Source organism: Monodelphis domestica, chromosome 4, assembly GCF_027887165.1.
Source record: "Monodelphis domestica isolate mMonDom1 chromosome 4, mMonDom1.pri, whole genome shotgun sequence".
Classification (NCBI taxonomy): Eukaryota; Metazoa; Chordata; class Mammalia; order Didelphimorphia; family Didelphidae; genus Monodelphis; species Monodelphis domestica.
In genome coordinates, this window is record NC_077230.1 from 246,515,988 (window position 1) to 246,541,141 (window position 25,154).

General features: G+C 35.4%; 1 protein-coding gene across 3 annotated transcripts in view; it reads right to left on the bottom strand.

The window, feature by feature from the left end:
- The window catches only part of ATM (ATM serine/threonine kinase), a 166,829-nt gene that overhangs the window by 15,685 nt on the left and 125,990 nt on the right, over positions 1-25,154 (bottom strand). For 2 of the 3 annotated variants that reach the window (XM_056794435.1, XM_056794436.1), the window contains exons 43-55: positions 20,283-20,431; positions 18,928-19,032; positions 17,689-17,808; positions 15,566-15,800; positions 15,257-15,424; positions 12,758-12,871; positions 11,573-11,790; positions 10,237-10,444; positions 8,780-8,893; positions 8,411-8,566; positions 7,420-7,558; positions 6,824-6,906; positions 4,484-4,624 (exon numbers count right to left, since the gene is read on the bottom strand). In XM_056794435.1, the coding sequence (XP_056650413.1) occupies positions 4,484-4,624; positions 6,824-6,906; positions 7,420-7,558; positions 8,411-8,566; positions 8,780-8,893; positions 10,237-10,444; positions 11,573-11,790; positions 12,758-12,871; positions 15,257-15,424; positions 15,566-15,800; positions 17,689-17,808; positions 18,928-19,032; positions 20,283-20,431 (1,950 nt within the window). The remainder of the gene's footprint in view (positions 1-4,483; positions 4,625-6,823; positions 6,907-7,419; positions 7,559-8,410; positions 8,567-8,779; positions 8,894-10,236; positions 10,445-11,572; positions 11,791-12,757; positions 12,872-15,256; positions 15,425-15,565; positions 15,801-17,688; positions 17,809-18,927; positions 19,033-20,282; positions 20,432-25,154) is intronic. The other variant, XM_056794437.1, reaches the window with a different exon arrangement.

The window sequence follows — 25,154 nt, forward strand, 5'->3', positions numbered from 1 at the left end:
TCTGCTTCTAATTCAGTGTATCCTTCAAAACTCTCAAGTGCAATTTTCCACCTGAATCTCTCTTGTTATTTGTCTTCTCTTGTCCCTGCCAAATTGCCTTTTATTTTTGTGTATACTTTGAAAACACTATTTAATTAGCTGTTAACTCTGATAGAATGTAACAGAACAGGTTCATTTTTGTCTTTGAATCTTTAGCATTTAGTCCCAGTGCTTGACACATAGTAGGCACTTGAATAATTCATTCCCACCACAAATCACGCACACCCTCCTACATAAACAAAAATAAGTAGTCAGAGGTTTAGGATGAAGGATCACTTCAAGTATTATGAGTTTTGCATCACAAATTTGAAACTATTGATAAATAATGGCACACTTATAAAATCTGTGCATGACCCAAACATAGGAAGGCTAGTTTCCTGAGAGAATCAAAATTTCAAATGGTCTTAATAGGCTAAACAATAGATAAAATCTAAAATGATGAAATTTAATGGAACTAAAGGTAAAGTATTTCACTTAAGTGGAAAAAAAATCAAATGTACAAGTTTAAGATAGGGAATAATTCAGGTAACAAAGGCTTGGGACCATTTAAGTTAAAATTATAAACTTAATATAAGCCAATAATGGATTATGGCAGGAAAAGAAAAAGAATTTTAAAACCTGGAAACCAAAGGGTACCCACTACTTGAAAAATAGTGAGACAAGATATATAGTAAAGGAATGTGGTAAAATTTACTATAAGAAACATAATTCAGAGGAACTTGGGAGGATGACATGCTGCAAAGATGAACAAAACTAGCCTCTACAACAGTGGTATAAATGCAAACTGAGAGGCAACCAGCTCTGATATACTTTAAGGACCAATACTGGCGTAAGAGAATGGGTTATAAAGCATACTTCCCAGGAACAAAATTGTAGACCTAGATCTGGAAGACCTCCAATCCAGTATACTCTTGTTTAACATTTTTAGGAAAACCATTCTGAGACCCAAGGAGGTTAAATTACTTGTCCACCATAGTCATAAAGTTCAACACATACAGGGGTGGCAGTTGAACCCAGGGATTCTTATTGTAATCAACACTCCTTCCAAAGTGCCATGGCATTTCCTGTCTAGAATGCTAAATATTCTCAATGAAGTCATTTTAATTTTTTTTTCCTGTGGGGTAAGGGAGGGCTCAGAGGGTAGAGATGGTATAAAGTAACCCCAAAAATGGCTAACATAAAAACAAAAGACATCGAAACATTAAGGGGGTGAGGGGGGGAAACTAATGCCAAACATAGGCTGTTAGTAGAATCGACTAGAAAGAGAGAAGTTAAAGTTCTAATGTATTCTTCCATGGTCAGATCACACTGTTACGATTATAAGGGAAGAGAGATGGGGAAGAGCAGGGATAGTGGAGGTGAAGGGATAAGAGGGTTGGTGTGGAAGAGAGTGACCGGAGCTAAGAGAAAGTCTGTATAACTCTCTCTTCTCCCTCACACCTTAAACATACAAGAGGGATTATCCCTATGACAATGTAATCACAGAGATGGACAGGGATTGTGTCCCAGTAAGTAGATTTCAATGGGTTATGGTTTAGGTTTTTCCTTAGGACTTTGCTATGCCTGAGACTCAAGAAATCTCTGGATACACAGTCCCGTTGGGCAGGCTGAATGTTGGTTGCTCTGCCCAAGCTGATATAGATAGCCTACCCCCCATTCCCTCTTTTTCTAACTCTTATTTCTCAACTTCTATAACAACTTAGATCTGATTGCGGTTTTCTTCAGAAAAAAGGTGGTTTAATTGTTCAAGAAACAAGGGAGGGATTAGGTCAGTGGGAACAGGAAAGTTGTTCTCTTTCCTTCTTTGATCAATGATCCCGAGATGTCAGGAATCTTTCTATCTTCCAGGGCAAGGGGAAAATAGAGGCAAGATTATGGCACCACACATTTGGAGTCCCAACCTCAGGTCCTTTACTCCTGTCTCTCACAAGTCCAAAGGGCAAAAGACCACCTCCAAATCTCTATATCCCACAAGCCCTTTCTGCTCCTCCAACTGCCACTCTTCTCGTCCCTCCTCCCAACATGGTTTCCTTCCAAAATGGTTTCTCAGTGCCAGTTTCCTTTCCACAACACCAAGAATTCCATTTTTCTTTTTTCAGTACAACTTTTGAGGAAGAGCATTAACAAACTGAAATCTTTCTAAATAAATAAGTAAGCAATTCTCTTATTTACATAATACTGACTTGTTAATACATTTTCAGTCTCTTGGGAGATGAGCTCAGTTCCTACATTACTGACAAGATCGAGGCCTTCTAATCTGAGCTCCCTACTCTTTACCATATCACAAAACTTTTCTGTCTTCTCCCACTTCTTCCTCTTTCCTTCTAATCTCAGAAGAGGGTCTTCTACCTAGCCAAAAAAACCCACAAACAAACAAAAAAAGGTGCTGGTATAACCTTATGATTCATAGGATCAAAGATCATCAATTGGAAGGAAGCCCAAATGTCATTTAGTTACTGCCCTCATTTTACTGATGAGAAAATTGAAGCCTAGAGAAGTCAGATGACTTGTTATGGTCAAATAGGTACTATGGGATAGAGTTGAAATATAAACCCAGGTTTCCTGATTCTAGACTTGGTGGTGCTCTTTCCATTTTAACATGATGAAATTCTACCTCATTTGGCATTGTTTCAGTGATCAACTCTGTCTCCTATAGTAGCTCTTTCCTCTCTGTATATAGACACAATCAAGTCACTCATAAAAACCACCTTCCGGAGGCAGCTGGGTAGCTCAGTGGATTGAGAGCCAAGCCTAGAGATGGGAGGTCCTGGGTTCAAATCTGGCCTCGGCCACTTCCTAGCTGTGTGACCCTGGGCAAGTCACTTAACCCCCATTGCCTAGCCCTTACCACTCTTCTGCCTTGGAACCAATACACAATATTGAAGGTAAGGGTTTAAAAAAAAAAAGAAAAACAACCTTCCCTTCACCTCTCAAGCTAGCATTCTTATCTCTTTTCCCATTCACTGCTAAATTTAGAGAAAAAGTAGTCTATACCAAAAGTGTCAAACTTGTGGTCCACAGGCCCTTGAGTGCTACTAAAACAAAAATGTTAACAAAATAAATAAAATATAGTAAAACAATGTTAATTTGTAGTTTTATAAGTCAATATGAAATTGGTAATGACTATTTTTATTTGTGTTTGACAACAAAGATCTACGCTAGTGGCTACCACTTACTGCTCAGCCCTCTATTATCTACTTGCTTCTTCATTCTAATAAAATTGCTCATTTTAAATTCCTGAAAGAACTTTAAATGAGAAAACTCTTAGTTTTCATGTCCTTTCATGGTTTTAGCTCTATCTGAGCTAGGCAGTACAACTGATAAAGGTAATGGGGCTGGAGTAAAGAAAATCTAAATTCAAATACTGCTTGAGATACATACATATTGTGTAATCATTTACACAAACTATTTGTGTAAATCATTTAATTACTATCTGTTTTAGTTTCCTCAACTGTAAAATGGAGATAATAATAAGTACCCACCTCCCATGATTATTGTGAGGATCAACCTTCTTCCCCTCCCCCCCATCTTTTTCCTCCTTTCTTCCTTCTCCATCCTTCTTTGTTTCCTGCACTGGTTCCTTCTCCTAGCCCTAGGTACAGCTATTGCCACAGGCTTCCTTTGACCTTTTTTCTGTATTCTGTTTCGTAATTCTTATCCCAACTCATGGCTATAATTATTACATCTGTGGTGTGATATAAACATATAAACATAACTTGTTCTTTCCTCACCGAATTCCTAACATAACAGTTTATATAATTTCTAAAACTTTTTCTCTATCCCCAACTTCTCAGAATTTTAGTTCTATGCTTTCAACTTTTTGCTAGATTAAATATTCACCCTTCCTGGTATCTCAAACTTATTATGTCTAAAACTAAACTCATTATATACCTTTCAAATCTCAACTTCTTCCTGCTTTCCTTATTTCTTTTGATGTCATGATCATTTTCCAAGTAGCCCAGACTTATATCATCTAGTCATATGGAATAGTTTGATATTCAGTCGAACATAAGGAAAACCTTCCAAATGATTATAAAAGGCGTCAAAGTAAAATGGATTGCTAGGGAAGGAAATGAATTCCTTGTCAGTGAAGTTCTTAAATCTTAAAGGGAAAGTTAGATAATCTGTTGTCCTAAGGATTCTTTTTTTTTTTTAAACCCTTACCTTCCATCTTGGAGTCAATATTGTGTATTGGCTCCAAGGCAGAAGAGTGGTAAGGGCTAGGCAATGGGGGTCAAGTGACTTGCCCAGGGTCACACAGCTAGGAAGTGGCCGAGGCCAGATTTGAACCTAGGACCTCCCATCTCTAGGCCTGGTTCTCAATCCACGGAGCTACCCAGCTGCCCCCATTAAGGATTCATTTTTAGGCATGGGCTGAGCTAGATGATCTCTGAGGTCCTTTTCCAATGTTAAGATGCTATAACCCCAAAATAAAAAAACCCACCTTGACAAGTTGTCTCCTCTCTCTGCCATCTGACCCTACACAATCAATTATTTTTGGTAGATTCAGGCCTCCTGCTAAACGAAACTCCTGCTTGAATGATTGTATGGTCACCAGATTTTCATATTCACCTGTAGGGTCAACCTTGACAGAATCAAACACAAGAAAGATTAGATTCATATTAATATAGAGTAGGACCTCATTTTACATAATTAATACATTCCAAGACCCTTCTTATAATCTGAAAATCTCACATAATAGCAAATCTCATTATTTAGCAAGTAATTCCTATATGAACATACCTAGGCACTTAACTTTTCTTAGGCTAATGAGAATTATCAGCTTCACTATTCTTGTACTTTGGGGCCATAATTAGTAAATAAATAGTATGAGTGAAAAAAAAGAGAAGCACTGCTCTGACATGGACATGATTTACTACAAATAAGAATTCCAGGCAAAGATTCAGGAGCTAATGTTAACTGCAAAACAATACAATGCCTCACACTAATGTTTCTAAGAACAAGAATGAGTGATTAGGTGAACTACTAAAATTACATGGCACAGATTGAGCATGTATTTAAATTTTTTATTTAAAAAATTTTTTTTTCCATTTTAAAAAAATTGCCAATCATGTATACCTGAAGTCATCTGTGCTGTGTTCCTTTAAATGAGGTCCTATTGTAGGGAAAAATGAGGTATCTGTTATGAGTAGTACATTTTGTTTTTTAGCATCAAACAATAAAAGTAATATTTGGCTATATGAAAATGTCAGCTGCTAAAGATGAATTGGAAAGTCACTGTCCTGTCTCACCAGGTGAGAAGATTTACAATACGAGGGTTTTAAATGGTTACAAAGAAATGCCATAAGAAGTCCATTTATATCATCAAAAAGTAATCTCAAGTGAAAGTTTATGCATATCCTATTGTATTTTTTTCAACTCTTTATGTTTTTAGAGCTTGTTTCCAACTTAAAAGCAAAATAGGGGATTTGATTTTTTTTCTAAAGAGAAAAACTATGACAATAAAAGGCTAGAGAAATGTTATAAAATAGGGAATTTTAAAAATCTGTACTATTCAATTTTGCATTTTCCAAGTAAGCACAAAGTTGGGACAATATAGTTGGAATAGCTAGAAATATACTGTTTAGGTAATAGTCCTTAAAATACTGGAAAATGAGGGGTATCCATCGGTTGGAGGAATGGCTGAATAAATTATGGCATCTGATGGGGATGGAATACTATTGTGCTGTAAGGAATTATGAACTGGAGGAATTCCATGTGAACTGGAAAGACCTTCAGGAACTGATACACCAGGAGAACATTATACACAGAGACAGATACACTATGGCACAATTGAATGTAATAGAATTTTCTACTAGCAGCAATGCAATGATCCAGAACAATTCTGAGGGACTTCAGGGAAAGAATGCTATCCACATCCAGAGAAAGAACTATGGGAGCAGAAACACAGAAGAAAAACATATGATTGATCACATGGTTCAATGGGGATATGATTGGGGATGTTGACTTTAAATGATCACTGTATTGCAAATATTAATAATAGGGAAATAGGTTTTGAAAAATGATACATGTATAACCCAGTGGAATTGCTCTTTGGCTCTGGGAGAAGAGAAAGAACATGAATCATGTAACCATGGAATAATATTCTAAACTAATTTAAATAAAAGGTGTTTTTAAAGAATAGTCCTTAAAATGCTACCAAAGGCTCAAACTAAATAACCTTAGAGGCAAGGAAACAGAAAAGAAATCATCACAGGTGTACCTTAAAAAAAGAGCAGGTTCTCTTCTTCTTCCAACAAAATACTTATTTACCTGATTAGTAAGATATTGTTCTGAAGACCTGGCACCAAGAGAGCTATATAAAAGGTTTTTCATGCACCTTGGAACAGCCATAGTAGATAGGTTGCCCCTCAATTTGTATATAACACAGGCTATTCAAAACCATTTGTTTTTTATCCCTATCCACTTAGTTTCATTTAATATTTTGAGGTTATATTACTTAGAGACATGCTAGAAGATCTTATTAACAGGTTTTTTTAAAAAGATGTTAACATAACCATTTAAAAAGAAGTTCTCAGGAAATTGGACACTAAGCCTGCTACTGGCACAGGGAACAGTCAGTTAAGGAACAAGCAACAGAGTTTCCCTTCAATCAAGAAGATGAGTAGAGCAGAAAGAATGAAACAGAAGAAAAAAACCTTGAAATGCTTTGGGCACTATAAGGCAATGATTCAAGAAAAAAATGCTTTCAAATAACCAAACCAAATTTAGGCAAAAATTCTTTGAAAGAGAAATAGTTAACATCACACATAGCTTTAATTACCTTAATTTCCATGGTGGGAACGACGACGTTGTCTAAATTCTTTAGTCTAATAATTGGTTGGTCTGCAGGAATATTTATACCTTCTGAATTTAAAATAAGGACACTTTTAGTGAGATCAGTCTGCATGATTTATTAATAACTTGAGAAGGGGAGCTACAAGCAAGCCAAGAATACTAGAGGGATTCTAGTGACTAAATATTTTGCTAGTTGTTATCAGATCTATTAAAAACTCTAAAATATACTGCCCACCTCTTGATACTTGTGAGTGATGGACTCAATTATATATTGAGACATATTTTTGAACATGGCCAAAGTGAGAATGTTTAGCTTTATTATAAATAGTTTTGTTTTTCTTACTTCTCAATAAGGGGGAGAGAAAAAACAATTAGAAAGTGCATAGGAAGATCAAAATTGTAGGATATGATATTTTTCTATCTAGAGATTTCTATTAATAGGGTCTTCTTTATTTCCAACTACCATAAATAACTGAGAGTTCATTGTATCTGATTTTGAATATTTGCATTCTTGTGTATACTATTAACATATAACTGCAGAAAAAAATATTCTACCATGTCAATAGTCTTTTGAATACTTACTTCTCTGAGTCTTCCATGGACTGGCATCCATATTTGCTAGTGTGATATAAGCATCACAAAGTGCCTCCACATTTCTAACCATCTTAGCTCTTCCATTTTTGATAATACTTATTATGTTGCTTGCAGCCTCCATTCGATCCTAAAAATTTTTTTAAAGATGTCTGTTATACTGGGCACATACACAGATAGTCATCCAGAGCTATATGGAAAGCATAGAGGCAAAGCAAATAAAAATCTGAAGTCTAGCTTTATACCTACAACTATCATAATTCCTCAGATACATGAAACATGCACCAAAAGGAGGATACCAAAAAAAGAATAATCCACAGGTAAATAATAAAGACTAATTCAAATCTTTCTTTGTATATCAGTATGAGAAAAATTTCAAGATACTACTGAATTTCTTCACTGTAACACAGATCGGTGCCCTGAAAGATCTATAAAGAATCATGCACCAGTTTAACCTAATGACACATAGAAACAGATTTAAAAATTAGAATACTATCACAATTACTATTTCCTCCAAATTGTCAAAGGTTCAACAATAATAAGAAATCCAATTATAAGAAACTAATATGTTTATCCAGATTTGTGGTAAGAAAAGGAAAAAAATCTGAGAAAAAAATTTTATCTCATGAAGTCAAAGTGAAGAATTTATGCCCCTCAAAAGGAAGGGGAGATTAATTATGAAATGATTTGAATACTATTTTAATTTCAATTATAGTTTTCCAGTTCTTAAATCTTAGAAGATTTTCTGCAAAGGAATGTGGAAAGGACATTTAGATATGGAGAAAGGGAAACTCAGAAATGAATGTGAAGTAAAGAGAAAAGACAACAGTAAAACTTTTTTTAAAAAAGAAAGGAAAATCTTATTTTATATATGATACAGGCTTTTCTATCTGTCCCACTGGAACATAAATAAATAAATATATCGAAAAGTCTCAGTACCCTGTGATCCAGCATAAATGAATGAACTTTTCCACTCCCATACCTCATCCAGTTGAGAAATTTGCTTGGGGGCATTTTTCGTTATTCTGCTTCTTGTTGCTTCTGGTTTGGTTAGAAGTTCATCTTTATTTGCATTTGCTAATGCTAATATAATAAACAAAGTATGATGGGGATGATCCAGTGAAATTCTAGCAATGAGCTGTTGGAAAGGTAAGAATAATTAGCTATCAAGGGGTGAACTAAACAAACTGAAACATAAATTTCAAACAAACATATACTACACATTTTCTTCTCCTTAAGTTATAATACATAGTCTGACTACACTGAAAAAAAAAGAAAAGTCTCTATTGCAGCATAAAGTCATTTATTCTCTATCAAAGAAAATGTAAAAATATGTATTAAACATTATTACATTATTCAGAACTTCATGAAATCCTAGGCCTCCCATCATCTTGGTTCCCATTCTAGCAGCCAGCTGGTACATGAGAGGGAGAAACTTATATGAGGGAATCTTCACCCCATCTTTCTGTTTTGAAAAGAAATCATAAATTAATAAAAAATTTAAATCAAATGAACTTCCAAACCATAGATCATTCTAAAGATATGTTTAAAACTGCTTTAAAATATTATATAATGATATCTAATTATGCATATGAAACATTTTATATTTAATACATATTTGCATTGCTAATAATAACAACAGTGCTTAACAGCAGCTTGACTCTTTGCTTAGGAAGATTGTTGATCCTAAAGTCACAACAGATTCACAATGTATATTTTAAACTGATAGTTTCACTGAAAGCAAAGAAACTTTCAACAAAAACTTAAGAATTGCTGCTACCTTCACAATGATTTCAGGAAAACCTAAAAGACTTTCATAAATTGACACAAAGTAAAGTGAGTAAAGTACCAGCAATATTGTATGATGAAAGGGGCAGCTTAGCACAAGAGGCTAGAGCACCAAGCCTAGAGTTAGGTTCAAATCTAGCATCAGACACTTCCTAACTGTAAAATCCTGTACAAGTCACTTAACCCCCAATGCCTATCCCTTGTCATTCTTAGAAAACTAAGTATGAGAAATGAGGAGCAGGAAGATTTTAGAAAAACCTGGAAGGTCTTACATAAACTAATGCAGAGTGAAATAAGCAAGATCAAGAGACTTGTACACAGTTAACAGCAATTATTGATAAACACGATAAACAAATGTGAATAACTGTGCTATTCTCAGCGATACAATGATCCAAGTTAAACCCAAAAGACTTATGGCAAAAATGCCATCTGCTTCTAGAGAAAGAACTAATCTAACTGAATCAAAATCAAAACATACTGCATATCACCTTTTCCCATTTTTTTCAAAAGTAAAGTTTTCTTCCATGAAAGGATTAAAATGGAAAAATGTTTTCCATGACTGTACATAGTAAAATCTATATCAGATTACTTATCATCTCAGTGAGAGGGGGGAGGGGGAAGGGGGTGTGTGAATTTTGAACTAAAAAAATTTTTTTAGTATATTAGAAAAAAAGAACTGCTTTCAACTTGATTTTCAAGGAAAATCACAATTCTTTTTTTTTATTATAGTTCTTTGAGGAAACTACATCATCCAATGCCACAAAGGGGACAAAAGTCCTCATTCAGAGATGGGAGCATGGGAGTGGGGTGAGAAAAGAAGGACAGAGACAGAACTCTATCAACTCCACAAAAAATCACATTTTCATGACATACAAAAGCATTTATTAGTTATATAGCATGCAAAAGATAATAATTGTATTAAGTTATTCAGAAATCAAATATAGACATGGTCCAATCCTATCTTATTTCCAACTTCAATACTTAAGGGCTGGAAAAATGGGCTGGATAAGACAAGTTTACCTTCATCATACTATTGACTCCCGGAACTACAGAGTTTTCAAGCCAAAGGGAGCAAAGTCGAAATATCCACATATCATATTCTTCGCCACTAAGTAAACAACTGATGTAGTTCTCAACTGCTTTACACAAGAAGCGTTTGCGATCTTCTCTCAATGCACGGATTGCACATTCATCCAGTTCTAGCTCTCTCTGAACCTTTACTGTATACCTAATATTAAAGAATTCAATTAAAAATAATAAACCAACTATATATGCAGAACCTCAACTGGGCTAATATACTTAACTAAAAGGTCAGAGAGGTAGAAGAGACTTTAAGAATCATTTACTCTTAACTCCCTCATTTTATGGATAAGAAGATTGAGGTCCAAAGAGAAATTACTTCTCCAGTCAAGTCACAATGTACATTCAAGTTTAGTCATGTGACCCATTATCTAGGACTCTGACCATTACATCATTATTACAGTTACCTGATTTTATATCTTATCCTTTACAAAACTCTAATTTCCATGAGGTCCAGGTTTGTGTTTTATTTAATCACTATTTGTCCCCTATTGATCAGCAAAGATCTCTGCATAGAACATGTTCTGAATATAAATGTTTAATGAACACAATAAACTACAAAAGCCATAAACAATAATTAATACAAAGAGATCTAAAAAATGTATATGGATTATTAATGTTGAGAGAACTCACATCTTACCACCTTGACTAATAGATGCAAAAGAAGGTGGCCTAACCAAATTATCTACTTGTTTTCTCAACTTTGTACTTCTTCACCTGGACCTATAGCACAGTTAGGTGAGATTTGGTTACATGAATATAATTTATTTACACTTTACTTTTTTATGTTTTTCAATCACAAAATAAATCATAACCTACCAGAAATAGCACTCAGACAGCAAAATATATTTACAATGAAGAAAAACATCAGAAATTAGAATCTCTTAAATTATAGAAAAATCATGACATATTATCAAAAAACTTCAAGTACCAGAATGAGGATCAACAGATTTCAGAGCTAAGAGGGTGAGGGAGGTTATCTTGCCCACTCTTCACTTTACAGAAAAAACCTAGGGGAAATGTGCTAAGAGGAAATGATATGCCCAGGGTTCAAGAGTGATAGAGTTGGAACTTGAACCAGATCCTCTATCTTTAAATACAATGTTCTTCTCTGGGATAGTATATCACGTCTACCAAGAAAACAAATAGTGACATCTAAAACTAAATGCATATCTTCCACAAATGTATCCTTGTTCAGCAGTCTGGTGAACACACAATTGTCTCCTGCAAATTAAATATTAATTAGCTAGTATATTCCTCTTTGATCAATTATTACCTGTTTGTCTGAACTTTGTGTTCCCTAAGAAGGCCCACTTCCTCTTTAGCCTTATTCAGCAGAGCTTGTTTATTTTCAAATTCTGATGACTTCATGTAGTTTTCAATTCTTTGATACTGAGTATCTGAAAAACGTGCCAATGATAGGAAAGCCTTCATCTTTCCACTCCCAAGTTTATCACTGCTCTCTCCATCAAAACCTCCAGTGACTTCCACTGCCTAAAAGAAATACGAAGTATGAATACAAAACCTGATATATTTTAAGCAGAAAGAACCACTGAGTAAATAAAGCATACCAGCATATTAGTTAAATGTACCAAACTATGGGGAAGATAGAACTTTTTATACAGATTTAGAACATTTGAAGACTGGCAAAGCACTTTTGCCAGAGAAACTCTATGAAATAGATAATGTAAATATAATCTTTATTTTACAGGAAGTTGAAGTTCAAAGAAATTAAGTGACTTTCTGTGTGTCATTCAATAGTGTCAGAAATGGTTCTTGATCCAGAGTGCCTAACTATGTGTCTAACATGCTTTCCAATATATCACTCTACCTTCATAAATGAATCATAGTATTTTCTGGTCTTTCTGGAAGCAAATATATAAGATACTTTATTTTGTTGTATATGTAGAGTTGGCAAAAGTAGTTGCTAGTTATAAGCTTTTATAAAAACTAAACCTTGTTAATTCTAAAGATAGAAGAACACTTCTGAGAAATGCCAGATAGTTAAGTATTGTATGGCTGCTGACATTCTGCTTCAAAAATCTGCAAAGTGGGTTGAAAGAAATTAAAAGGGAAAAACATAAATGGGGGTTTACGATTTTAGAACTTTGAAAAGAGTAGGATAGCTATAGATGAAGAAAAGGAACTACGTGATGCTTTCACACTTACTGTTTTGGTAAATAAAAATAAATGAGAGAAGTAATCAGAGAGAAACAAGCAGGTATACGTTCTATAGTCTGCAAACTACCCGGACACCTCTGAAAACATCAGTTCCTACTGACAACAGACCACTTGTATTTTACAGAAAAATAGCAGCCCTACTTATTAGAGACTATATCAATCTCTTCTAAAACTCTATTGTAATTAGATAATGTAACTAGAGTACTTGGGGAAATTGTCCTTTTTATTTAAAATACATTAGACCAAACAAATGCATCAAAAATTATTTTAAAACTCTTACCTTTTCTAGATACTTCTGCATAATGACTGTGGGATTTTCTAGGCAAGTTTCTGCCAACCAGTTTCCACATACTCTCAAACACTCTGTATGTATCAGTTTCAGACTTGGGTCATTCTTTACAATGAAAGTAATTTTTATAAAATGAAGTCAATCATCACATGTACTCAAAACAGTACACTAAAATAACGAGCTTACAAACTTATTCTCCTTTACTACCACAAGTAATGAGAAAATATGCCACCCTAGTTAAGAATTCCTAATGAAGTTCAATTCAAAAACAATTTTTAGGGACCAATGGGCACTATGGAGAATCTAAAGATGAATAAAGCATAGTCCCTACCAGCAAAGAGTTTACAATCTAGAAGAAATAAAACATATGCACAAATAATACCATTTACAACTTGGTAAATACACAAGAAAGGCACAGAAAGGTATAAGAGATGAGAAGAAAGACAAACTGTTTTTGGTTGAAGGAATCATGGAAGTCTTTAAGAGTTAGGTAGCATCTGAACTATAAGTTTGAAGAGATAAGGAGTTCAACAGTCAGATATGGGAGGAGGACAAAAAGCAATATAAGTCAGGGGACAGTGAAGGAAAAGGTATTCAAATAGAAAAAGAGGAGGACACATTTAGACAATGGGAAATAGACTACTTTACTTGCAATGTAAAGTCCACAAAAGAGAGTAATAATAAAACCAGAGAGAAGGAGCCAAGATTAGAAGAAAGAAATAGTACATTCAAGTTCTCCCCAACAACTACTCCACAAAGATCTAGAATATGCATAAGACCAAATTCTATTCAGGAAATTCAAGAAAAAAAAAAAGCCCATAGTTTGTCATCTTTCATTCTAGGTTGGCATAGGCAGAGAACCAGAGAAATAGGCAGACAATGGGGTCAGGGTCTAGGCTAGAATGGCTGCCTGAAGTATCTCAGCATGAACTAAACAAAGTCCTTACCAGAGGCTGTGCATCAGGGTGTGAATTTGCAAAGAGAAGTAGCATGAGACCAGCAGAAATATTCTGAAAGTTGGAAGGGGGGGGGGGGGGGTAGGCTGGGACCAAGGCTGTTAGCTGTCTCTCTGGAAAATCTCTGGAGGTGTTGGCTGCAAATTTCCTTGGTGCCTAATCCTGTCCTTTCCTGCTTGCTGTATTTTCATTGAGGCAGTTCCTGGTGAACCTGATCCATCTGCAGTGATTGTGAGATTGGGTCTGGATCCTTTTTGGATCTAAGACCTTCCCTGGCCCTAGCAAAGCCTTACACAGACCCTTTTCTTAAATCCAACTAAGGGGGGTTTCGTTGAAGGTTTTAATTAAGATCAGGGACTGAAGATTTAGAGAGTTAGGGAGGATTAGAATAGGAAATTCACTCAGAAGAAATCTCTGAAAAGAGATATTTAGATCTTGTGGCTTTAGGTAGATTGACCTTAGTTTAGATTATCCCAAATCCCCTTTTCCCCTTTCCATTAAATACAATAAACTGTCCCTGTTATACAGTGGTCTGTGTTTATTATCTCAAGTCAGACTTAGTCTGGACTTGGCCTGTCAGCCATAGAAGGCCTTCCCAAAGTTTTTTCTTCTGATATTGGCCCTACATTGTAACATCTAATCCCATCCTCAAAACGCTATCATTATTTCAATTCTAAGACAGAAGGTGGGTGGGGGGGAGAGGGAGGGAGGGAAGGAGGGAGGAATGGAGAGAGAGAGAGAGAGAGAGAGAGAGAGGGAGAGAGGGAGAGGGAGAGAGACAGACAGAGAGAGAGAGAGAGAGAGAGAGAGAGAGAGAGAGAGAGAGAGAGAGAGAGAGAGAGAGAGAATCATTAGACTATCTGAAAGCCATGACCAAAAAAAGAGATTGGACATCACAGTTCAAAAAAACCATAAAGGAAAATTGCCCAGAGTTCTTAGAACTAGAGGACAAAGTAGAAATAGTATGAATCCACAGGTCATTTCCTGAAAGAAATACCAAAATGTAAACTCTAAGAACATTATAGGCAATATCTAGTTTCCAAAATCAAAGAAAAAGTACTATAAGAACCAAGAAAGAAAGAATTCAAGAACCAAGAGCGTCAGTCAAGATCACAGAAGATTATTATAAAAGAACAGAGACCCTGGAACATGATATTCCAAAACACAAAAGATACAGTCTAATTAATCAAAATTAACTTGCCCAATAAAACTGAGTATAATTTCACAGGAGGAAAAATAAAGCTTTAATGAATAGAGGACTTGCTACCATCCCTTATAAAAAGACAAGAGCTGAAAAGAAACCCTGATACAAACACATGAGGTGAGAGAAAACAAAAATGAAAATATGAGCAAATAACTGTAAGGACAAAACAAGGATGAATTGTATTTACATTCTAATATTGGGAAATAATACAGGTGTGACCTCAGAACCTTATCATTAGGGGTCAAAGAAAGAGTCTAATATTAGACAGGCTTTTTTAATTCAAAAAACCCATTTCTAAAAACCCTAACAGTAAATTAAAAAGGAGCAAACCTGTGAAAAAGTTTCATCTAATTTTTTGATCATTTGTTTGAGAATACTTAGGGCAAGGCTTTGTTCTTTTTTAGCCCAGAATACTTGAGCTTCCTCCAGTTGCCATTCAGAGATTCCACATCTGGCTGAAGTATACTGTTTGATTTGAAACATTGCCCTTTCAGGAAGCTGAAATAACAAAATGAAATCTTGGTATAAATTTTACTGCTAATTCTCTCCTGTTAAATTTTTTCCTCTTTAACATGACCAGTTTTATGATCATTAAAAGGAAAGGCCTGAAATGCTTGAAATATTTTAAGTTTTCATTACCTGTGTGTTTTTGGCAGTCCGGGCCAAAACAGATAATTCTACAAGGTGACTGGTAAGAATATTCTTGATACCTTCCTTATGGGAATTCTCAGTTTCTTTTTCCATCAGGGTTTCTAGAATGACTGTACGCAAAGCCATGATAGGCTCTTGAAAACCAAAATCACTATCCTTGAGAAGCTGAGACTGTCTCTGCCACTTCCCATATACCTCAGTGAGTTCTTTATCAGTGATGGATCTGAAAGTACAGAATTTTAAAATTATATAGGTAATGAAGCATAAAGGGGAAAAAAATACAATTGCATGGAAATAAGAACTTAAAAGAGGTACTATAAAAGTGTTTTTGTCATACAAACATACAAGCCTTTAATTTTATCTTTAATCTACCAAAATTGACAAGGAAAGCAGATACAAATTTACAGGGACAAAAAATTACTTTATGTCACATTAAAGATGATAGTGGAGAAAAGCATTTTCCTCTCAAACCTCATTCTTTCTCCTTTTCTCCCTATCTCTTTAGGGTTTACTTTAACAAATGTATCCATTTTTTTAGGCTAGATATTCATTATAAGAATAAATTTCTGAACCCAAGAAAGAGAACTACAAAAGATCTCACCAGAATGATATGTTTCCACCCCACTCCATTTTCTCCAGGTAAGAAAATCAGAAGCTTCACCTACTGTAAGCATTTTTTTTTCCTATTTGCTAGTCTCAAGGCAAACATGTACAATTTTCTAATGTAAATTTAGTATTTTATTTCTGAGCAATTTTAACTCTTCACATATCTTCCTCCTCTTTCACCAGTCTACTACATGAAATTATGTTTGTGTCCTGTGAAAAAAAACAGGTCCCTAATTGAGAGACCAAGGTGGATAGATGGTATAATCCACCTTAGAGAGCTGCCTAGATAACCAGTAGTTGTTTCTGGGTATCTCAGCTCCTATCTGTGAGAGGAAAGCAGATTTCCTTCAATGGGCCAATAGCGCATAAATACCCTAGAGATGATGTTATAGGGAGAAATAGTATCTATTTTATTGTAGATCAAGGTTAGGAAGTAAGGATCAGGAAAAAGGGTTTCCCTAGCTGTAATTTTCTTAACTCACACCCATCAAAACTAAATTCATCACAAGATGAACACTTCTGGTCTTCAGGCTCCCTAACAGCTCCCTATTTCTGACTAAATGTCCCCAAAATCTGACTATCTACCTGACTATAATCCTCAGACTCTGATTTAGTTATTTCTCTCAAAGTTGTCTCCAAATTGTGCTAAGAGTGGACCCAAAATGACTGAGTTCACCCTGCTGGGTCTGAACCCTGAGGAAAATCCTCAGAGCTCAAGAGTCAGGATTTCAAGGTAAAATCACCAAGCAAGTTGACATAGACAGCAGGGATAATGAATTTTTCTCCAGGATGTTCACCAGATAAACAGGAACCTCAGGAAAATGGTTTGAAGGTTTCCCTTTGTCCGGCAAAGGCTTGAGGTAGGAAGCTCACAGAAGCAGCTCTTCCCCTCCTAGCCTGGACAGGAAGTGCCAGTTATACCTTCAAAACTCTTCCTCCTCTGCCCCCTGCATTCCAGAATCTTCTCTCTAAAGTTCCTAGTATGTTCCCACGCTAGCACCTTAAAGACAACCTTCAACTTCTCTTAAAACTTACTCTTACCTCTGTAATTCTACTATTACACCTGGATCTAACACTCATTCACTCCAACCTTTATCTTGCAACCCCAAAGCTTCCTAATAGTCCATTCTACAAACCACATACAAATTTAATAGAAAAGAAACACTGAACTTATTTACCTGAGAAACAGCACAGTATAGTACAAACAGCAACATAACTAGTTTCTAATCCTAGTATCATCACTCACCAGCTATGTGACATCACGTAAATCATTTTGCCACTCACACCCTCAGCTTTCTTATCTATAACAACAGTTCATATTTATGGAATACTTTAAGTTGTACAAAATACTTTACTACAGTATTTTGTAGCTAGAATTGGTCCAATCTCCTTATTTTATAGGTTAACACAGAGGTTATTAACTTAATCAAGGATAAACAGTAAAAGGCATGGAGGGTTTATTTTATTTTAAAGTTTTAAAATATGAAAATTAATAAAAGACATACCTGGAGAAAAGTTGTCCTATATTTTCTAATTCTTGAATAGCCTGTAATCTGCTGAGAGTGGGGTAGAGTGAATATACAGACTCAAGACTGCCTTTACACAATTCTTCGACCTCTTTCACTCTAGTGACAGAGAAAGAAAGTTAAGAATGAAGAAAGTAGCTCAAGAAGGCCGAAATTTCAAATTGACTTTTAAAGATCTTCTGTAATAGCTTTTGATAATATTAATTAAGATAACCTATAGCTGTAATAAGATCATAATACCCCTTCATATTGAGATAATTAGCAATTAGGAAGTAAAGGAAAATTATACACAGGACATGCAAGTATATTTATGATAAAGTATGTGAAGTTTAAATTATAGTTTCTTTATGTCCATTGCTTAATTTTTAGATTTTAGGTTATCTTAATCATTAGTACTTTTACAGAGTTACCTGGGAATCTAAGCTAGAGTTCATTAACTCTTCTTTATTGTTCAATTTTATCCAAATCTATGAGACCTCATAAACACCATCCATGGGGTTTCTTTGGCAAAAATACTGAAGTTATTTGCCATATCCTTCTCCAGTATGACATCCTTTTTTTTTTTTTAAACAGAGGAGGAACTAAAGCAAATAGGGGTTTAGTAACTTGCTCAAGGTCACAAAGCTACTAAGTGTCTGAGAGCAGATTTGAAACCAGACTTTTCTGACTTCAGGCTTGATCCTCTATCCACTGTAAAGCCTAGCATTAACTCTAGTGACTCATTAATCCCATCACCTGTTTCAATGGCTTTATACTGGCCAAACCTTTATTCCTGAAATATATTCCCTTCCCAAATTTTCATAGACTCTTTCACTTCTTTCAAGCCTAATCTCAAGTACCATCTATATGAATTCTTCCCTGAATCCTGCAAATGCTAGTGCCCTCCCCTTCCTAACTATCTGGTATTCAACTGCTTTGTAATTATTTCTATTTATACAAAATACAGTACTTAATATCCATTTTTGTATTTCTTTCCATTGCCTAGGAAAGTATCTGGAACATAGCAGATGAGATCAGAGTCCCATAATACAGCTTCATATATATACATGTATGTATGTATGTATATATGTATGTATGTGTGTATGTGTATATGTGTATATGTGTATATGTATACATATACACCTAAGTATGTATGTGTGATATAAATATGTATGTATGTGAATATATATACATATGCAAACAGATTTTTTTTTAGAAAGCATTTTCTTTCTTTCATACCTGGCATATTTGAGGGTTTCATAGAATGTAGAGAATTCTTTGTCTCTTAAAGACTGCAGGGCATTGTACAATGACTCATGGTAGCCAGGTCCTTCTGTTCCTTTTCTTTAAGATCAATGAAAAGATAAAACCACAAATTAGTTTTAAAACAGGAATTCATGGCATCTTCATCAATAACTTAAAGGCAAAATAATATTTTTGAAATATAACACTTCCTATCCGTGTGACCCTGGGCAAGTCACTTAACCCTCATTGCCTAGCCCTTACCACTCTTCTGCATTAGAGCCAATATCCAGTATTGATTCTAAGACAGAAGGTAAGGGTTTAAAAAAAAGAGTAATAAGATGAATTGTGTTGGATTATTTAAGTAGAAAAAGATCATATTAAACAGAGAAAAGGCATAACCACGTCAATATTTGGGATATTCTGATTTTTCCATGGAATATTTTGAAAACTAGGCATTAATAATCTTTAGATGTTAGATCTAAGTTTGAAGGGGATCTTAAGAAGTTATCTAATCCAACATTCTAATTTTACAGATCAGGAAAGTAAGATGAATAGAGATTAATTGCTTCGACCAAGATCACACAGATAAAAAGAGGCAGAAGAATCATTCAAACTCAGGCACTGTTCAAGCACTGTTCAAGTTCAGCACTCTTTCTATCATATTATGATTTAAAATTTGGAATTATAACTTTTAAAAGTTATGGGTATATACTAGTTAGGAATACTAAATGAGAATAAAGACAAAGATTAATAAAGGCAGGCAAATAGGAGCCTTTTTTTTAACTGCCCTGAGGACCTCCCAAGACAAGAGATATCCTCTTTGCTAAAATTCACAATTGAGTTTCTAAGAGTGGGTGCTTTTCTTTTCTTTCTTTTTTTTTAATATAATTTTTTTTCATCCAAATGCTAATTGGACTTTTATATAAAAGAATAAGTTTCAAACATATGAAGGAACATTAAAGGTCAGCTATTGCCAAGTGAAGCCCAGTAGTTAAATGATTTCCCTAAGATTATGAAGGAATTAATACTAGTTGGATTTGAACATGGGTCTTCTGATGCCAAAACCAGCATTTTTGACATTGTGGTCACCTGCTTTCGTTAAAGCATATCTTTTCTCTTTTTTATTCTCCGTTTTAGAAAATAGCTAGTGAGATGTTTTTTAAAGAAGAAAGAAGTAAAATATGAACTTGGTTTGCTCAGACTTTAACATAATTTTGTGTTTGTCCAGTTATTCAAAGAGCTTAGAGCTTCTGAGATATATAAAAACTCCATTGTTGTACTTGTATTCAGAGAGTATGGCATTCCTCTCTCACAGACATGGCAAGGAAGAAAAAAACAATTCTTTTTACCTATAAGATGGGGAGTAATCCCATTGCATATTCCTCCACGCTGCTTGGTAGCAAAGCTCCTGTTGCTCAGCACACCATTCTGAGTGCTCATGATCTAACCCTTTTAAGTAAGTGGACAGAGTGTGGCAGAGTCCAAAATTCTGCAAAGCCTGATCAAGAATGAAAATTAACATAAAAATATAAACAAGGATCTTAAGATAAGACTTTTTCACCAAATCCAATGCCTCACCCTGGGGAACAAAAGAACCTGAAAACAACAACAAAATTACTGTGTATATTTTAAAACAATCAGATACAGACAAGGTTCTCAACTGCTGGAATTTTAAAGTGCTGCTCCCTTTCAGCACCAGGGAGTGTTCCAAAGGGCAGCGTATCTCCCTCTGGCAGCACCAACTTACACAGAGCAGAGTCTGCAGTGATCAATAATAATCAACAAAGATGTGGTTCAGATTGGAATATCTAAGTTTGGGAAATCTTACCCAACTGGTTAATAAAATGATCCCAGAGTACCTCTGCCCAAACCTCTATACTAGCTGCTGTATGTATCATTTTTTTTTACATCATATACTCATTTCTTTTAATAACTGTAAAAATATGGGCACTGGTTTCATTTAGGATGTGTTTCTATTGCATACTAAATATATTTATCAGGGATAAAGAGGGAGAGATCTTAAGATGGAGTACATAGTAGCAATGATGAATCAACTAGGTCAGGAACTTGCACAATTGAAACACAAATCAATATGGGAAATAATGTTGAAAATAAAGCAGTAGTCACAAAACTTGAGCAAGAAACAGCTGGGCTAGAGAACTCTGTGGAGGGAGTGTTTCTACTGCGTGAGGTACTCATGGTAACAAATAACAAGAAGCTAGTAACTGTCAAACAAAAGAAAAGCTTCACCCAAATGAATCTCAATCGTTTTAAGAAAAATACTTCAACATTCAAAGAAGAGCCTGTAGCCATAGAAAAGTTGAGAAGAGAATAAAACAATATGACATAGGACATCTTAATGGACAAATTGATGACAAAACGAGAAAAGGGAAAGACAGTTTCAGAAACAGCAGAGTGGCCAGAATTTAGACCAGGCTAGGATGTGAATATTACCAGAGACTATGAAAAACTTGTAAGAGCAAAGGAGACACTCATTAATACCTTGCGGCAACACTCCAATAGACCCAGGGCATGGACAAAATTTGAACACCTATGACAGGAAGTGGGAGAGGCACCTTCCAAATTTATGAAGACTTATTGACATGGAGGAATATCATTTATCCCTAGACACTGCAGACAAAGACATCAAACAATTAAGAAGGCAATGTTCAAGCCTAACTATAATATACACTATTTACATATATTTACATATCTGTTTATATGTAATGTGTACTCTGTAGTACATGTTGTAATGTAATTTTCTACCCTAACAACTTATCAACCTGTAAACCTTAAAATTTCTTAGACTTATAAATGTTGGAAATTTCACCATTGGGAAATTTCATACTTGAAAAATTTCCTATTGATAGTGGGAACTCTATTGGAATGTGAACCCCATTGGCATGGGAGGTTCCTCCTCCTCCCTTCTTAAGATTACTTTAGGACAGAAAGCTTTTGCTGAACAATAGAAAGGGCTTTGACCTATGCTTAAGCATAGAACAGGAAGTTCTTTGAGTCATGATTGATTTTAGAATTGATACAATGGAGATACTTGGAATGACAGAACCAGGTCTTGGAAAATACAATTTCCGCCCCACTCAGTCCTAACAGGATTTAGGAAGGGCTGCAGCAAAGGATCAAGATTTAATTATTTGAGAATATGACCTTCAACAGATATGTGCAAAGCCACAGACCTCTGGGCGGTCCTGGGTTAAGCTAGAGCCACCATTGGCACAGGGAAGACATGGACAGTGATTGGTAGATGTGAGAACTGAGGGGAGGGAACTTGGATGGTTTCCTTAAAGATAGAGGGATCTGAGGACTGAGGGGTGGTTGGTTGGGGAGGTTTTGCTCTGAGCAAGGTGGCTCTGAAGGAGGACTGAGGAGGTTGCTCTGTGGGAGGACTAGGAGAGAAGGCTGGCTCTGAAGGAGGAGAATTCTCTGGAAACATTTCTTGAAAGGAGGCTCTCTTGAAGGTGGAGCCTGAGGTTGACATGAGAAGCCTTACCTAGAGAGATCTTGGGTGAGTGATAAAACCAACTGACTGATTTATTCATTCATATTCCTTTCTTCCTTTCTCTCTTTTTCTATTGATTAATCAGTGTATTATAAATTAAATTTCTCTATAAAACCCAGTTGGCTTGGGCATATTCATAAATTGGAAATATATTCCCTGACAACCATCTTATATTTATATAAAACCAAGACACAGTAGAAAACATATTTCAGCGGTCATAATTGATATATGTATTTCCCTTGCTCCCAAACATTTTAATTATCACAAACCCTAATCTCTAATCTACCTAACTACATCCCTATATACTTCCTGAAATCTTAATGAAATCTCCTAAAAACTAACCCTATCTACGTATGTAACTACTATTCTAATCTATCGAAAATCTACACAGTATCCATATATCTACATGGACACATAACTAAATCCTATAACAAGTAACTATTCATTGATTCACTACTTGAATCAATGTATCCTAACCATGTTTATGTTTATGTTGTATACAACATACCTATCAAAACTTCAGATCTTCCAACTTCTCATCTTGTCTGATGAAATCTCTTCTCCAAAGTTCATGGCAGTAATAAATACTATTGAATGCATTGTAATATGAGCAAGTAATATTACCCAACACAAAATCTTACAACCAATTATCCAGTAATCACTTGATCCTCTTCATTGAAAAATTCTCATTAAAAGTCTTTATATCCTTGTCCTCTGTAAATCAGTTACTTTCTGCACAATGTCTTCTGTTGTCTCTGGATCCTCCTCTTCCACAGGAATGGTCCTCTCCTTACTGATCTTTCTGACTGCAGACTCAATTTGACTGAAGAAATCTCAGCTTTCCATCAACTTTTCTTCTTCTGCAATTTCTCCATCTTCTACTTCTACTATTTCCACACTTTCATCATCAAGTCTATAAGCTAATTTTATATGAGAACAATGGAACCACGAATCCCTTTCTAATACTTTTGCTGATATAGGTGAAATTAATACAATAGTATATGAACCAACCCAACTTTTTTTATTATTATTATATTTTATTTGATCATTTCCAAGCATTATTCATTAAAGACATAGATCATTTTCTTTTCCTCCCCCCCACCCCCCATAGCCGACACGTAAATCCACTGGGCATTACATGTTTTCTTGATTTGAACCCATTGCTATGTTGATAATATTTGCATTAGAGTGTTCATTTAGAGTCTCTCCTCTGTCATGTCCCCTCAACCGCTGTATTCAGGTAGTTGCTTTTCCTCGGTGTTTCCACTCCCATAGTTTATCCTTTGCTTATAAATAGTGTTTTTTTCTCCTAGATCCCTGCAAATTGTTCAGGGACATTACCCCGCCACTAATGGAGAAGTCCATTACGTTCGATTATACCACAGTGTATTAGTCTCTGTGTACAATGTTCTCCTGGTTCTGCTCCTCTCGCTCTGCATCACTTCCTGGAGGTTGTTCCAGTCTCCATGGAACTCCTCCACTTTATTATTCCTTTTAGCACAATAGTATTCCATCACCAACATATACCACAATTTGCTCAGCCATTCCCCAATTGATGGGCATCCCCTCGTTTTCCAGTTTTGGGCCACCACAAAGAGCGCAGCTATGAATATTTTTGTACAAGTTTTTTTGTCCATTATCTCTTTGGGGTACAGACCCAGCAGTGCTATGGCTGGATCAAAGGGTAGATATTCTTTTGTCGCCCTTTGGGCATAGTTCCAAATTGCCCTCCAGAATGGTTGGATCAGTTCACAACTCCACCAGCAATGAATTAATGTCCCTACTTTGCCACATCCCCTCCAGCATTCGTTACTTTCCTTTGCTGTTATGTTAGCCAATCTGCTAGGTGTGAGGTGATACCTCAGAGTTGTTTTGATTTGCATCTCTGATTATAAGAGATTTAGAACACTTCTTCATGTGCTTATTAATAGTTTTGATTTCTTTATCTGAGAACTGCCTATCCATGTCCCTTGCCCATTTATCAATTGGAGAATGGCTTGATTTTTTGTACAATTGATTTAGCTCTTTATAAACATGAGTAATTAAACCTTTGTCAGAGGTTTCTATGAAGACTTTTTCCCAATTTGTTGTTTCCCTTCTGATTTTAGTTACATTGGTTTTGTTTGTACAAAAGCTTTTTAGTTTGATGTAGTCAAAATTATTTATTTTACATTTTGTGATTCTTTCTATGTCTTGCTTGGTTTTAAAGCCTTTCCCCTCCCAAAGGTCTGACATGTATACTATTCTATGTTTACCCAATTTACTTATGGTTTCCTTCTTTATGTTTAAGTCACTCACCCATTTTGAATTTATCTTGGTGTAGGGTGTGAGGTGTTGATCTATTCCTAGTCTCTCCCACACTGTCTTCCAATTTTCCCAGCAGTTTTTATCGAATAGTGGATTTTTGTCCCAAAAGCTGGGATCTTTGGGTTTATCATATACTGTCTTGCTGAGGTCGCTTTCCCCCAGTCTATTCCACTGATCTTCCTTTCTGTTTCTTAGCCAGTACCAAATTGTTTTGATGACTGCTGCTTTGTAATAGTTTTAGGTCAGGGACTGCAAGGCCCCCATCATATGTGTTTTTTTTCATTATTTCCCTGTATATCCTTGATCTTTTGTTCTTCCAAATGAACTTTGTTATGTTTTTTTCTAAATCAGTGAAGAAGTATTTTGGTAGTTCAATGGGTATGGCACTAAATAGATA